General features: G+C 39.9%; 1 protein-coding gene across 7 annotated transcripts in view; it reads left to right on the top strand.

Moving 5' to 3' along the window:
* Nmdar2 (glutamate ionotropic receptor NMDA type subunit 2) overlaps positions 1–17,500 on the top strand; it is a 671,980-nt gene that overhangs the window by 305,148 nt on the left and 349,332 nt on the right. For all 7 annotated transcript variants that reach the window (XR_012967269.1, XR_012967266.1, XR_012967267.1 and 4 more), the window contains one exon: positions 3,660–3,865. Coding sequence is in view for 3 of the 7 variants with exons in the window: in XM_076200978.1 (XP_076057093.1) it covers positions 3,660–3,865 (206 nt within the window). In the remaining 4 variants the exon portion in view is untranslated. The remainder of the gene's footprint in view (positions 1–3,659; positions 3,866–17,500) is intronic.

The following is a 17,500-nucleotide window of genomic DNA, read 5'->3' as shown; positions in this document are numbered from 1 at the left end:
TGAATAGATGATGAGATGAGGAAGGGATGGGGGTTGTCGCCATTCGGTGAAGCGGTGGGGGTAAACCAGCTCCGCCATTGGACCGTGCTGTGTACATAATGTGTCTCAGTGAATTGCTGTTGATCCTTCTCTCTCTCTCTCTCTCTCTTTCTCTCTCTCTCTCTCTCTCTCTGTTTCTCTCTGTCTCTTTTTCTTCCATCTCGGCACGATACTGTCAAGGATAGAATCTCTAGTGAATTATCGGAAGTGAAACAAATAAAGTCACAACGGTTAGTGGATAGTAAAGCGGTGACAAAGCAGTAAGGACACCTCCGTGAAAAACAATATACAACAAATTAATAAATAGATGAATAAATAGATAAATGAATAGGTAAATGAATAAATAAATGAATAAATAGATAAACAAACAGACCAACAAATAGGTAAATGAATACATAAGTTGGTAGATAAACAAATAAGCAAATGAAGATAAGTAAATATATAAATGTATGAATAAAATTCATTCCTAGTCAAACGCCCAAGAAACCATCGTGCTGGACAGCTCTCTCCATCTTCGCACCTCAACGACACGTCCAAATTTGCCTTCATCAGTTCCCACTATGTTCCGAGAACCACCAGTAACGTAGCCGCAATAACCCGCACACGCTCGCCGCATATTTCGTTAAGGCGTTATCACACTGAACCATTTTTCCTCCGAATGATATGCTGGAGCAGGGGTTCTCAACTTGGGTTTTCAAGGGTACTTAGATGACTCGCGAAAGATTACTCAAACATTTAAATCTGCAGAAAGAGAACACAGAGAACATTGTACATTGACATTAATGTTAATGCTTAACTGATGAATAAAGTCATTACAATTTGAACCATTTGATATCCATTGCGGTACCATTGTATATCTAATTAGTATTATCATATTACCATTCTGTATTCTGTGTCAGGTTAATGGGGGTACGGGTCGATGGTTTGATGACTCGCGGTTCGTAACGGAAAAAAAGTTGAAAGAAAAAAAAAAATCTCCAGCATACCAAATGATATTCTATGTGTTTTTGTTGAGAAAACAAAATAGTTTGCCATAATGATTTTACGGTGGAAAAAAGTCCTGGAGGTGGGTTGTATCGCCGATTAATCGGAGGTCGGAGGAAAAATATCTCGGTGTGACCTTTAAGCTGGCGACTCCGTGGCTACCGTGGATTCGGATGACCGCGGTATGTAGAGCTACACTGGAGGATAATTGCTCTCACCACTCGCTCGCGCAAGGGGGTATACTGTAAATATGTTTCAAACTAAATATTATGACCATATGGGGATACCAGCTGCATGGACTTTATGTAGACAAAATTCTCATTGAATCTAAATACCAGAGCAACGCAGTCAGTATTTGCACAACTAAACACAGTTCAAACAACGCCCTGTATTCCGAAAATAGACAGATAGATAGATAAACGAATTAATACACAAGCAATTAAATAAATGAATAGATAGATAAGTAAATAGATAAATAAAATGAACAAATACAAAACAAGTAAATAAATAATAGAATAAGTAAATACACAAACAGTTCAGTAAACGAATAAGTACAAAAAACATTTCTATAAAAACATTATTGACATCAGATTCACTGTTGCAGAATCGATATACAACCTGTCAGAAACATAATTATGATCAAACAAAAAGCGAGACCCACAAATGACGTAGATTTACGTGATGCTGAAATTAAATATCAATTAAAAAGAAAAAATAATTGGTCGTAAAGCGAAAATTTCTATTAGCTGACGCTGATGATGGAGGTGGTGGGTTCGTTAATTCCGTTGAACCCCGTACTTACCCAAAGAAGGCAAGAACTGGCGTGATCAACGAATGGAATAGACTTAATAACTATGTAATGAACGCTGAAACCATCGGTTGCTTTAAGAGAAGGTTAAATAACTTTATGGATGGGGATAGGTGGTAATAGACATGGAACTCCCTAGTGTAGGCCTTATGGTCTTTTGCAGTCTCCCTCATTCTTATGTTTTTATCGCCGTGCGTAGGACACGTCCTGTAGCGAAGGTGGGAGATACGAGCGTCGCTGTTGTCGTGGTTACGGCTGTTCACCCTCGGCTAACTTTCTTAAGGTGGCAGCACACTAGGCATTTCTCGCTATCATGCTACTTGCTTTTGCTATTTGGTTTGTGTAGATACGATTTCGGTTACGATTTTTTTTTTCCAAATTTCCAAATCTCATAATACGCTTGCGTCATATAGTGAGAAGCTGAATGGCGAACTAAGAGAAGACGAATGTTAGACACATTGTTGAGAAATTCTTATGGAAATCTAGAAGACTGTTTCAATTCATAGATTGTCCAGGTTAAGGGACACAGGAATTCTCTTCGGCCTCTCTTTTCGAGTTCATTTTGGAATATTTTGCAGTCCCTGTAATGCGGTGTACGCCCAAAATGTCTTCACCCAAAACGTCTCCTGCTCCATTTTCAGTGTATAAAATGTCTCCTGGACAGTGTAGGACAGTGGTACTCAACTTAGCGTCCGTGACCCCTTGGGAAGCCATAGAGATTCACTAGTGGGGCCACAATCTGGAAACTAGTGTTTGTTAGTGGATGAACAACGATTTTATTTAGTGTTGAGATGGTCTTCTCCAGGAGACTAAAGAACAGTAATACATGATTATGGGATACATGAGAATCCCTAGTGTAGGGAATAGTGAACTTTGTTCTTGTTCCTTGACAAGAACAAGGAAATTGGCTTATTTGTCAGATGATCATAAATGTCAAGAGTAAAAGCTATCTAACCACTTTGGATAAAGAGGCAAATCGGTAGAGAGCAGAATCTGTCATTCCTTCATGTACTAAGATAATCGCTTAGAGATATGCTATCGATACTTTATTGTTATTACCACTATTCTCGTGGGTCTTTGTTTATCATAATTATTTTCACCAAGGAACTTTCTCTCACAAGTGAGAGTCACCAGCACCATAAAAAGGGGACATTTACTCGGCCATTATACCAAGTTTACAAGAGTAGATGGCAAAACAAAATTTTTACGACAGTATCTGACAGTATAATCCCAAATGTGTTTCTGTCCATGTGCTTTGTGACTCCCAACATCATAATCTTTTCCAACCCTCCTTTCTCCCTCTTCAGCTTTTCACTCACTTCCCTTGTCTCTTTTCTTTTCCTTCCCTTATAAGGAAAATTTTTTGCCTTCCCCATGCTCCAAACTCTGGGTACACACTCAGTTACCCTTTCCCTTTGTATTCCTTTTGATGTTACTTCTACCATCATTTTCTTTACATCACATCGTCCTTGATATTCTACTCGTTAATAGCTTCCGCTGCCTTTGTTCCTAATACTGTTAACATTAATTTTTATATAAGGAAAGCTCTCAGCAATTCCTAGAGAGGTAGCACACTCACAAGTGGATCCCTTATATCATGAGCTGCCAGAACACTGCTGCACCACCACATCACCCCCGTTATTCTTTTAACACCTCTTTTGTTCTTCATCTTGTTCCTAATACCGTTAACATTCATTTCTATAATATTTCACCTCTCAGTATTCATTAGAATTATAGCATACCCAAAAATGAATCCCTTATATCATAAATCACTAGAACGCTGCTACCTCTGTCATTCCCCTAACTCTCCATGTTCTCTTCCTTCCAGGCATACCAAAGTGGCTTCCGTATCCAAATGGCACCCTCCATACACCACCAAGGAGCAGCGATGCTGTCGATATTGAGTCGGTACAAGTGGCATGCTTTCACCCTTATCACATCACATATTGCTGGCTACACCGATTTCGTGCAGACGATCCGAGACCAGGTTCATGAGTTCGGCAATCCGCAGGACATCACGAAGCCCACTATCAAGTGAGTACCCGGCGGAAGTCTTCAGTCGTTAAATCCAAATCATATGGACAGACCTGGGCACGTTCCTAGGTACGTTCCTCGGTACGTTCCGCTTTAGTTTGCCCAAGATAAAAGTCCAATAGGCCACATACTATACCAAAGAAAAAAAATTGTAGGCTACATCCAAAAGGTAGGCCACATACTATACCGGCACCTATATTGCTTTAATAGTTTGGGAGCGCTAACCGCGGCTAAACTAAAGCGGAACGCACCGGGGAACGCGCCCAGCTCTGCATATGAAACCCCACATCCAACAAGGAATTATCATATGAATGTTATTGTGATTATGACGTATGTTACACGGATTCTTATGTTGCATTATATGAAATTAGATGATATGGCATTACCTTGTGACAGTTTTATAGTTGTAAGGGCAGTATATCATTCTTCTCTGTCAGATACCTTATACTGCTGAAGAAGGAATTACCTATATTCAACGATGTTCTCGTCGGTGTTATTTTACCATCCTATATAGTATACATGGATCAGTTTATCGTGATGATTTTCCCATAGATCGACAATGATCTCCAGAAGCTTAAGATTTCTTCTGCCCTTGCAAAGAAATTCAAAGAATCGCAAACATATTTTTAATGAGGGTTGTTTTCTGTTCGTGGTTATGGAAAGTACATGGGGAGCCTAAAGTTCTGTTTAGAAGAAAAAAAATGGGTCAAAAAATGGTGTTTGGTAATCCTTCTTGTGTCTGTTTAGTGTTGACATTAGTGAGACGCTTCGGGAAAATCATCCCATAATCAAAACCTATGGTGTTGCGCCAGGTTGGTTTCCATCTCGCTTTCCACGACGCCGGACGGACTCGGGTTCGATCCCAAGAATTACCGATGGCTGCCACTTGCTATGGCAGTCCCAGAACACTGGTCAAATGTGACGCAGTTATCACAACTAAGCTCTTTTTGATATGAGCTCATTACATTTTGGACGAAAAACACCCATGTTATTTAATTTTTCATCTTTTCCTTTAAACTTCCAGTAAAAAAATAATATATATTTTTTTTTTCTCATTGCCACGTAGTGGTAAGCGATCCATGGTATAGCAGTCTCGTCAGTTGCGGCAAAAACTAACCCCCCCCCCCACACTTTTTTTTATTTATTTATTTATTATTATTATTATTTTTTTTTTAAGAGGGGGCCGACGTTGGGTCACCTCCCCACCAATGTTCCCTCTAAATTTTTGCTGTGAGTGTGCGCAGAAATTTGCTCGTATGCAAACTTTGCCTTCTCTGTTTAAAAGTATGTGCGCACCCATGCGGGTCCCCATCTGATCATTTAAGCGAATACGCACAATTTGTAAGTTTGTATTACATATTACCTCCAATTATTGGTTTGACGGTTGGTAAGTTACCATATTCTTAGAGAACTTATAGGTTCATGCTTTGGTGGAACTTCTCTTGAATGAATTTTAATATCATTTGAAAACCTTGTGCGCGCACATTTTTTCTTTATGTGCGCTAATTGTAAAACGTACGTGCGTGCGCACAACTTAGATTTTTATTTATTTATATCCTTACTCAAAAAAGGCCACCAAAACATTGAAATTGAAAAAAAATAAACGCATTTTTTTTTCTTAGCGGATAAAAGCAGATTCCCAGAAAGAAATAGTAAGTCATACTCTTCAAATATTTTTATCTTTAACTTTGATATATGACACGGGTATTTGTCCTTAACTGAGGAAAACAAATTGTCTTTAGCTAGGAGAAAAGCTATGAAAGAAGCGGAGCTCTACTATTTCTATCATCAACGGGAATCTATGAAAGGTAACAGAGCGATTAACTGAGAAAGCTCAAGTCTTTGACCTAAACTTAATTATATTGTCCAGTCAGAGTAATATCATAAGAACATAAGAATGAAGGAGACTGCAAGAGACCATAAGGCCTACACTAAGCAGCTCGGTATCCATCACCACCTGTCATCCCCATCCATAAAGTTGTATAATCGTTTCTTAAAACAACTGATAGTTTCAGCGCTTACTACATGATTACTAAGTTTATTCCATTTGTCGACCACCCTATTAGTAAACAAATTCTTGCTTATTTCCTTCTTAAATCTAAATTTGCCCAGTTTATAACTATTACTGCGAGTCCTGCCATGTTGTTTTAATATGATGACATTGTTTGCATCACCTTTGTTAAAGCCTTTGATGCACTTGAACACCTCTATTAGATCACCCCGCACTCTGCGTCTTTCCAGAATGTAAGTTAAGGTGCCTAAGCCTCTCTTCGTAAGGCAAATTTCTGAGTCCATGTATCATTTTGGTCATTCTTCTCTGTACTGATTCTAGTGAATTGATGTCCATTCTGTAGGACGGGGACCAAAACTGTACCGCATAGTCAAGGATGGGTCTAACTATCGCTAGATATAGGTTGATAATTACCTCTACACTTCTATTCGTTACCGTCCTAGCAATGAAAACTAATGCTCTGTTTGCTTTATTCCTGGCGCTAATGCATTGTTTCCTGGTTTTAAGGTCCGGACTCACTAGAACTCCCATGTCTCTCTCGCACTCAGTTTTCTCTAAAATCGTGTTATCTAAGCTGTATCTATTTTCGGGGTTGTGTAGCACTACGTTGAACACGCTACATTTAAAGATATTGAAGTTCATTTGCCATTTCACCGACCATGTGAACAATTTGTTTAGATCATCCTGCAGAATCTCTGCGTAGTCTCCTGACCTAATTAGGCGTCCTATTTTAGTGTCGTCCGCAAACTTACTAACATCAATATCTATCCCATCGTCTAAGTTGTTTATGTACATAATGAACAACAAGGGACCCAAAACCGAGCCCTGGTGGACCCCACTAGTAACATTGCCCTACCTAGATTTTACTCCATTTATGGTTACCCGCTGTTTTCTGTTACTAATCCAAGCTCTAATCCATTGTAACACTTTTCCTCCAATGTCATGCGCTTTAATTTGATTTAGTAGTCTCTGGTGTGGCACCTTGTCGACCGCTTTGCTAAAGTCAAGGTAAATAATATCGTAATTATCTTTGTTATCTGACGCCTTATGTAATTTAATGTAAAATGATAGATTAGGCACACATGACTTACCCTTGGAGAAACCATGCTGTGAATCGCGAATTAAATTATGTCTTTCGATGTGTTCTCCGAGTCTATTTACTCTTACTGATTCAAGCATTTTTCCTATAACCGATGTCAAACTGATTGGCCTGTAGTTGCATACAGACAATCGATCTCCCTTCTTAAAAACAGGAACAACGTTTGCCTGCCTCCAAGCAATAGGCACAAAACTAGTGTCTACCGATTTATTAAATATTTCAGTTAACTGGTCACAGATTTCAAATTTACACTCCTTAAGCATTCTCGGAAAATTTTCGTCTGGTTCCGGGGATTTTGTAGCATTAAGTCTTTCAATCTACTTGACTAGTTCTTCTTTACTAATGCTGATATTAGATAGACTACTTTCTTCATCCTCTCTGAAAATCGGATCGCAGTCAGGTACTTTATCTAACCTCTCATTAGTAAACACCGAAAGAAAATAGTTGTTAAACTCCTCACTCATTTTTTCCTCCGATTCTATCATTACATTTTCATCGTTTTTAATTGGTCCTATTTTTTTCTTTATTTTTTGTTCTATAGAGATTAAAGAAACCCTTTGGGTTGGATCTTGCTTGACTGGCAACCTTAATTTCATAATTACGTTTCGCTGTACGTGTATTCTTTTTAACCAGCTTTGCCACTTCGTTATATCTTGATCTAAGGTGTGTTTCCCCGTTTTTTACTTTTAAGTAAATTCCTCTTTTCATTCCGATCTCACGTTTCAATATGTCCGTCATCCATTTGGGAGTATTACTATTTTTACGTATTGAGTTCAGGGGGATAAATGTATTTTGTGCATTAATAATTAGATCAGTTAGATTGCTATACATTTCATCCAAATCGTTGACCTGTCTGTTGACCCCCCGCCCCAAGTGGCCTGACTCAAGGTATGCATATTACCCTCCGTGACCCAACCCCTGGTCACGACCTGACCTCTGGTCTTGTATCGAGACCTGACCGTATCGACAATGTTCGAAACGTCCGTATAACATTTCATATTAAATTTCAAATAGATTTTCATATCGTCAAAGTTTGCTCTCCTGTAAATACTGAAACATTGCCAAGTTGAAAAAAGAAGACACGGGTTCAGTACCGAGTTTATTCCTGGCCGGTTTTATTCTAAGCTCCTTCTGAAGACCCGCGTCTTCTTCTTTTTCCACTTTTTTTTCCAAGCTGTAAAGACGTTGTCGCGCCAAAGGAGCAAACGACCTCTAGATACCGTTTTCTTTGTTTTGAATATTAAATAATCGTTATTCGCTTCCCTTTTTTTCTTCGTCTCCTGCCTTTGATTCTAAGGAATCTGGTGTGTAAATAACAGTGTTGTGCTTTCAGAATTCAGCACATAAATAGCATAAATATTTTGTTATGTAAACCCAACTGCAGCGGCCTTCGCCATCGATGGATTTCGAAATCATACTGGCCTGTTTTTCTTTGTTGGCGCTCATACACCAAAAACAACTGAGATATGTAGCGATGCAAGCGTACCTCACAATTGGGATTTGAAAGATACCACATTGTTGGTAGCAACGCTTATAATTCATGTGTTTCTGTTATGGTTTAGTATAGCGGTGGGTAACCCTTGTCCCGCGTGGAAAACATGATACACTAACGACTTTTATGTGGCACGCGAAGCCTAGAGGCTAAAAAAAAAACAAAAAAAAAACAAACAAAAAAAACACAGAGGTGAAGGGAGGAGGCTTATACTCGTATGTAGGTCTATAAATTTATACCATTGGCAAGTGAGAAAAATTTGTATCAAAGATTTGGCTGAATTTGGCACGCGCACTTAAAAAGGTTGCCCACACCTCTGGTCTAGTATATATCGACTTTGGTTTGTTATGTTTCATGATTGAGAATGAGTAAAAAAAATTCTCGACATATGTAATAATGCTATCTCATAACACAAGACATGTTCTTAAGTCTTTTTGTTACTATTGTTGCTTCATTGTATATTACAGAAGAAATCAAATCGGTGGGAAAAATACAAATTTCTTCCCTAAGATAATATCTGAACATTTACTTTACCTTACAAAGAGCAATAGGAATTCCATCATTCAATTGTGCAACTTATGCGTACAGTTCTAGCTTCCACACTATTGTTTGAATATAATCTTTTTTTTTTTACGTAGTTCCAAATTCATATGTGTTTCTTTTTCTTAAGCTGTTCTAAAATAGAAGACGTCAGGAGATTGCTTTTGCGCACGAGACTAAGGTGTCTGCAAGTCATATGTGCTGCTACATCGTTGTCACGTATATTTTATATCCTAACCCGTTAGAGACGTCTGCCCTGGAATTGTTATATTTCCTTTGTATTTTATCAAATGTAACCTTATATCTCTTGATCTGACAAACCAAAATCCGTCGGGTTGAGGGTTTTTGAAGCCAAAAGTTGAAATGACTCTTTTGTTAGTAAGGTTGGGAGTCACGCCAAATCATATGTCGGTTCTTATCCTCAAGCACATTTGCCGTTCACTTCAGTTTCCAAGGGTCTTATGCCCTTTTCAGGATTGTAATTAGGATCGTTACGTTTCTATGGTCCACTTGACTATGCGTTTGAGTCAATTAAAGTCCGTAACATTGCATTATTTTATCTTCAAGTAGGAGTAAAATTAAGCTTCGTCTCCGGTAGACTTCTCTTTGAATGCTTTGTGTATTTTGATTATTGTTATAAGTTTAATTTTGTAGTCATCATTTTGATCATTTTGCGTATGTTTCTATTGCGTTGCATATTTAGTGGTAGATTAGTGTAGTACTACAAAGGTTGACTGGATTCAAACTCGCAGAAAACGTGACAAAAAAAAAAAAAATGAAATAGAAAAATTTCCTAATAAGGAGCGTAGGCAAAAGTCGTAACAAAATATTCCCTCGAACGCAACGGAGGGAAAAAACCTAATTACTTAGTTGAAATTGACTTTACGATGGTGATGACCCAATTGGAGCAGGTTCCTACATCCGGATGCAAACTTATCCATACGTTCTGATGAGCACAATGAATTACAATGATAAAGACCTTTTGCTCCCAATATGGAGAAAAGCCGGGGTTCGCTATATCAACAAGGTCGGACAACCTATTCTTATGGGAACAATGTTTGTGTGAGAAGATTGTTCAGTACGAAAATGAAAACTTATCCATACGTTCTGATGAGCACAATGAATTACAATGATAAAGACCTTTTGCTCCCAATATGGACAAAAGCCGGGGTTCGCTACATCAACAAGGTCGAACCACTTGTTCTGATGGGAACAGTGTTTGTGTGAGAAGATTGTTCAGTACGAAAATGAAAGGGATGGTTGTGTGTTCAAGGTGGTTATTACCAACGAGCTTGTTTTAGAAGTTCTTCACTTGGCGCGGCTCGCGAGGTGGGAGGGTGGTGGCGTTGATCAAATTAACCAACAAAGCGTGGAAGGGAGAGTTGAAGGTTGATGGGAGATGGCGGCGGAAAGATTTTCTTAATGAGAAGATTTGGTTTGGAATAGAAACGGAAAGGAAATGGACGTGATAATTTGTGTGTGTTATGTGTTGAAATGAGAAGGGAGTCATTTTCATTCATTTCGTGTGTTAGGTAGATCAGATATAGCACATGTGCAGCAAATATATAATACAGAAGAAATACATGAATTATAAGATGCACACAGGTAACCCAGTCATATATGTGACAAGTATAATACAAAGTAGATACATGGATTATAATATTCACACAGACAATCCAATCATGTATGTAATAAACATAATGCAGAACACATACATGATTTATGAGATGCCCTCAGGTAATTCAATAAGGATATCTGCAAGCCGACCAGCATATCGATACTGGAGTATTAGTATCATAAGCTTATCTCTTTTCCACCAGACACGCTCCTCTGAAAATAGCCGAAAGTAGGGACTAGATCAGGCTTTGTGCATCTTTATTGTAATTATTTTTCTCGTAATAAATGATTCACAATATCACATGCCCCTGCAGGCCTGTAAATTGAATCTAAATCATAATTGATTCGATTTAACGTCGCGAACTCCTCCCTATCAAGAGGCTAGAACTATACCCCTTACAGAGGACTTTGTAGCATGGAATTTAACGAATCATGCCCTTGGTCTAACTCGCTCGTGGCAGGGTCCGAACAGCTGTCACCTTAACCTCCGTCGCAAGTAGCGACGTTTTAGCGCGCTCGGCCAGCTAGGATTTTAATCACAGATATTGTAATAACATTTCAAACATTGCCTGATAGACAGACCAACATGGTTTCAAATATAAAAACACATATTCTACTAACCTGCTCGAGTTTTGCAATAAACTTATTTATATGTAAATGCACTACATCTCAAAAATAACAAGCTCCCCATTTTCCTTGAAGATTATGGGAATTCTCAAAAACTGACAAACTGAGGATGAGTGAGTGCAGCCACAAAACATTATTTGTTCCAGAACTCGAGTCACATAGTTACGTAATAATGATACTATGTAATGTGAACATGTACTTCAGAGTAATAGCATGTGAGCGTAATTCTGTACAACATTAATGTGAAATGATAAATGTGGTTAGGTAGTGTGTTCCCATCCCAACATAGGAGACATTGGGGATATGCCATAAAAATACCTGGAAAGAAAAGCATATTAAAAAAAAAAAAAAAAAAAAAAAAAAAAAAAATTATCGGTTTGATGTCGCTGCTATTAGCGAATTACTCTCATATATATATATATACATATATATATATATATATATATATATATATATATATATATATATATATATACATATATATATATATATATATATATATATACATATATATATATATATTATATATATACATATATATATATATATATATATATATATTTGTTTGTGTATCTGATTCACCATGGTCTTGGATCACGTGTTGGCCTCGTGATCGATAGCTATTTCCCTACTGGAAGAGAACTCAGAGTCATATATGACCGATCTATGGGTAATGCTGTGACCTTACATGCACACACACACCCGACTCCCCGCCCACGAGAGTTGGAGTAAAAACCCACAGCGCAGCGATATTGAAATTATTTCAGTCCTGGGCGGGATTCGAACCCGGACCGCCGTAGTGGTAGGCGAGAACTCTAACCACTGTGTCTTTGTGTGTGTATTCACTTGGTCTTTGGAGCACGTGTTGGACTCGTGATCGACAGCTATTTCCCTCCTGGAAGAGAGCTCAGAGCTCGTAGGTCCGATCTATGGGTAATGCTATGACCTTGCACACACACACACACCCAACTCCCCGCCCATGAGAGTCAGAGTAAAGACCCGAAGCGCAGCGGTACCGAAATAATTTCGGTCCTGGGCAGGATTCGAACCATGAGCTGCGGGCCACTATTGTGGCAGCTCAATGCTCTACCAACTACGCCACCGAGTCGTGTGTATGTGTGTGTTTGTGTGTGTGTGTGTGTGTGTGTGTGTGTGTGTGTGTGTGTGTGTGTGTATGTATGTATGTATGTATGTGTATCTATGTATACATGTAGCACGTCCCTAAATCAACTGCGGAGTAGCGGGAGAAGATCAGAGGCCGTGGTTGAAATATAGGGATCACTATTCTACCTATACATTTTATTGTACAGGCCAGTGGTTCTTTATGGTTTTCACTCCATACCCACCTTGATGAATTTTCAACATTCCTGTGGTTCCCTTTCATTTTTCTCCCAAATCCCACCCCGCAAAGAGAGAGAGAGAGAGAGAGAGAGAGAGATAGAGACTGTTTTATTACAAAGTTGACAATCATAATTATCTTATATTTCTTCTGCCAGGACAGATTGGTTATTTTTTTATATTCAGATTTCTCATAGTATATAGAATAATTTGTACCAGCAGGCCATGGCCCCCCAGAATTCTTGTCAAGGCCCCAGGTTGAGAATCACTGGTAGAGGTTGATTGTTGCTCAGGGCACTCGGTATTCTAACCACATTGTGGCTGCAAGATCTCCAGAAGAGTCCATAACGAATGCCGGCAACTCCCTTCTGTCAAAAAGAAATAAAAATAAAAAAATAAGATAAAATCGGTCACAATTTTTTTTTCATTTTTTTTTTTTTTTTTATACCTTTGATTACTGTCTTCTCTTTAGCTCGAACTATAGGTGCACCTGCACCGTTTTCTAACAAGTCTACACCAAGAAAAATATCAACTCATTCGTTAACTGTAAAGGAGAGGCATGGTTGTCTGTTATATTGAATATCATTATATCCCACTACTCGTGTGACAGATAATAATTGGAGTTCAACATCATGTGCAATATTACTTTCAAGTGGTTCCCCTAAATTATACAGTATATTCTAATCTGTAAAACAGTCATTCATGCAGATTTCCCACAGATTATATTAAAACATTATTCTTTTTTTCATTGCTTGCTCCGTCCCCAGTTGTTGTTGCTAACAGGTTGCAATCGATTAGACTTTGAGAAAACATGGTTAGACACTCTCGTAAAGTTAGCCATGATTAGATATCACTGAGTTTTAACGTGTTCCGTGAATTGTTGCAAAGTTCTCGTTTTTGTTTGACTTGTGTCCTCGAATAGTGGTATCGCGTCTACAGGTCTGACAGACCTTTAGTGAATGAATAAATAAACAAATAGATAAATATATATAGATAAACAGATGAATGGATCAATAAATAGGTAACTCACCATCTCACTCCCATGTAGTTGGAAATGAGAAATCCCTGTCACTTTTGGCAAGCCGTTGTGTTTTTAGCTCGACGTTGTGTCGCCTCCCCACCTGGTCAGGACTGTCAGGAACTAAGGCAACAAGTCCGCAGTAGGTCCCGGGAATTGGACTCACGACCACCTGCTCATGAGTTCGACACGGTAACCACTGGACTACCACGCTGTCCAAAAAATGAACAAATAAATGAATAGATAAATAAATAAATGAAATAGGATGTAATACCTTCAATGGCATAATGAAGGCTATTAGATTTATGACGAAACGAAAGAAAGTATTGTTGTATAGATGTCTTTTGTACAAAGGATAGAGTAGTAACGATGACGGGGCAGGCAATAGATGCCGACAAATTTATCTTTATCCTAAAAGATCTTGGAACGGACAGTAAAAACACTACATGGTCTGCATATCGGGCCATATGTAAGCTCTGAGCTTTCATACGGTAAGGAAAAAGCTGTCGATCACGACTCCAACACGTGATCCATTACCATGGTGGTAGCTTAGAGGACACAAACTATAGCAACATATGAAGCCATGACAAAGAAACAGTGAAAACATTCCGCATAGGGATGGACGCAAACCGGATCCAGCAACCATCGGTGCGAAGCCGAGAAAGGAAACAAACATCTTTTCGCCCGAGAATATTTACATCCGGAGAGGTTCTCGGGCAGCAGGGTTTAGAAAGGAAAAGCCACTCCAGTAAAACGTTGATGTTTAAGTTACCATGAAAGCTAGCGTAGCTTGATCTCTGCCGTGAAGTCACCTCTATTTACAGAGTTTAATAATGATAACTACGTGCATCTGTTAAAAATTCATTACATCCCCAATATCTCATCTGAGAACTGCCACGGACAACAAGTGTTGTTGTCCATAACCATAACCCACGAGAGGACAGATTCCACCTGGCCAAACTGCGGTGCGGCCACCACCCAGCACTTCTAAGCTACCAGAAGAGGCTGGATGACCGCATTGTGAACAGCTGCCCAGGATGTAACACTTCACCCCATACCATACAACACATAATGGAAGACTGCATTATACACAATCATGCACGCAAACAACACAACATACACTCTATAAAGGATTTGTGGGAAAACCCAGTTTCGGCTGTGGCATTCCTTGGGGAGACGGGACTGCTCGGACAGACAGTCTAGGGAACGACAACAACAACAACAACAAGTGTTGAAATTCAGTAGGCTTGCTGGGGGAAAAGAATAAAAGGAAATGTAGGTCAGCGTTAAACTCACTAGGATATACTGTTTCTATTAGGCACGTCGGATAACTCGGTTGAAAGGGGAATGGTTTTACTGACTGCTGTGGCCTTCGCGTCATAGCAGTAGGTGGGAGAATTAGTGGAGACACTCGTGGATTTCGAAATCTTCCTGTAGTCAGAGATCTTTGGTATACAGACCAAAAGAAGCTTGACAACCTGCCAGCTCTTATGAGAGGTCCATGGTGGTCCTTAAGCATCTGTTCTTAGACCTTTTGGGGGAAGGAGTTGTACCGATGATGGGAACTTCGCTGTGATTTGCTCTGGCAAGGCTTTGGCTAGACCAGTGGTTCTCAACCTTTTTCACTCCATTTCTGCTTTCATGAATTTTCAATATTCGTATGGCTCCACTTCATTTTTCTCCTAAATCCTACCCCGTCAAAAAGGAATAAAGATAAATGATGACGATAATAATAATAATAATAATAATAATGATAATAATAATAATAATAATAATAATAATAATAATAATGATAATAATAATAATAATAATAATGATAATAATAATAATAATAATAATAGTAATAATAATAATAATTATAATAATAATAATAAGATGATGAAGAAAAACCCTTTGCTTTACCACAAAGACAATCATAATCATCTTCTGCCAGGACAGCGTAATGGAAGTTTTTTATATTCAGATTATATAGAAATGTGCAATTTGTAACAGCAGGCCATGGCCCCCCTAAATTCTTGTCATGGCTCCCTTGGGGGACAGGGCGCCCACCTTGAAAACCACTGGGCTAGACCCATCAGACCCTGAAAGAAAACCAAGGCCTCTGCCTGTGCGCGGAACGGGCCGTGAACCTCGATCGTCGCGTGTGGAGTTACGTTGTGCTGAAGGGGCGAATTGTTACAGGTTTCCTGTCACGCGTTCGGCGCGAGAGTCGCGGGGTGGGTTGACATTTGGGCCACCCGCAGGCACTCCTGAATTCGCTGACACTTGTCTGCCAGATCTGGTCCATACTCACGACGGCGTGACAAAGTTTACATCCTGGTTAAACGCAAATGCTGGCGGTGACGACGGCAGGGACTACTTCTGACTGTTGCTGTTCTCTCGAGAGGCAGCCACCGCGCGCGTCATTAATGCGTGGGCATCCGTGGTATGGTCGTCGTTGTCTTCAATCCCAGGCTGGAGGGTTCTCCCCTCTGGTGCCCTGCCTCGGGAACCTCTCCGGGTGTCTCCTCTGGAGCCGGTTCAGAGTCCATCACGGACTTTCGTTGGTTCCCTCGTGGTTGTCTAAGCCGTTCTCGTCCTCCTCTTGGATCAACTTCTCTTCCGGAACCATCTCGTCCTCGGTCAAAGTCACCTCGTCCTGAAGTGGGACCGCAAGAATACCCTACGAAAGATACCACAAGATCAGCCTAACTCCATAACCAAGCATACCTAGTAAATTGTTGGAAGAAAATATATTACACGTCACAGGATGTCACAGGACGTCACAACTACACGTCACAGACGTCGTGTACTTCGCAGCAGCAGTACCAAACAGCTGTTGAGCACCAGGTCTAACCAGAACCCGACCGGAGTCCGACTTAACAATGGAATTAGGCCAACCTGACCTTGACCTCTTAGGACACCCGGTCAGCACAACGATACGGCCGTTGGGAAGCCTACGTCCACAGAAGGAATTATCCTTATATTTTATTTTTCACCATGTGTTATAAGAATATGCCATATCCTTCTATGTATCATAATTGTATATATTTTGTTTAATATTGAGTGAATCATTCAACCATGTAAATACCTACATCTGTCACATTGTAAATATATATTGTACGACAAAACTTGATGTAGTGGCAACCGTCACAGTCTTCGTGGTCGGTTGTCTTGCTTCTTATCGCAGTTCACGACTGGCTCTACACAAGACAATGACTGCAATTTACTAGAGTAAATCCGTAGAACCAAACAGCCTTTACTTGCTTCGCTACTCACATCGCCTCCAAAGTGTGGATCACCTTCCACAAAATTCTTAAACAGTTTCCGCAATTATGCGCTGCTGGCGTAATCGGAGACGTACTGGTCTCGCATTCGCCATTTTGTGGGTTCGATTCCCGCATTCCTCTCCTATTCCTAACAGTGACTGTTACCTGTTCCAACAGTCCAAGTGCATAAGCCACAGGTAACAGCTTCGGCCGCAGCTAATCAGAGCCTCCTGGTGTAGGCTTCTTACCACTTTTTTCAGCTGTTTTTCACACAAAAAAAAGGAGTTCGCCCTTATTTCAGTTTCTACTTCGTGTCGTGTTTTCTACGTCGCTCTCCCTTGTGCCTGTCCTTCCCTCCGGTCGAAAGGCTCCCGCCATATTTCACTCTGCTATCTTTTCGACAACGGTTTCCAAACTTGAACACTTCCGTCTTCTTCGCTTTGCATACGGCAGAGATAAAACAAGAAGGACAGCGTCTCCCACTCTAACTTCCGAGTAGGTCGACTTCCCCCACCACGACGCGTTTCACACGTATCGACATTTTGCCGTCCACGACACCACATCGCGCTCTCAAATAACCATGGGTGTCTAGCAACGCTTTCACACGCCGCGACCACGACCGCGTGTGAAAGCGTCCATATATAC

Source organism: Oratosquilla oratoria, chromosome 17, assembly GCF_046742065.1.
Source record: "Oratosquilla oratoria isolate Oo_2021 chromosome 17, ASM4674206v1, whole genome shotgun sequence".
NCBI classification, from domain to species: Eukaryota; Metazoa; Arthropoda; class Malacostraca; order Stomatopoda; family Squillidae; genus Oratosquilla; species Oratosquilla oratoria.
Note: the sequence above shows the minus strand (reverse complement) of the source record. Positions and strands in the feature narration are given on the sequence as shown.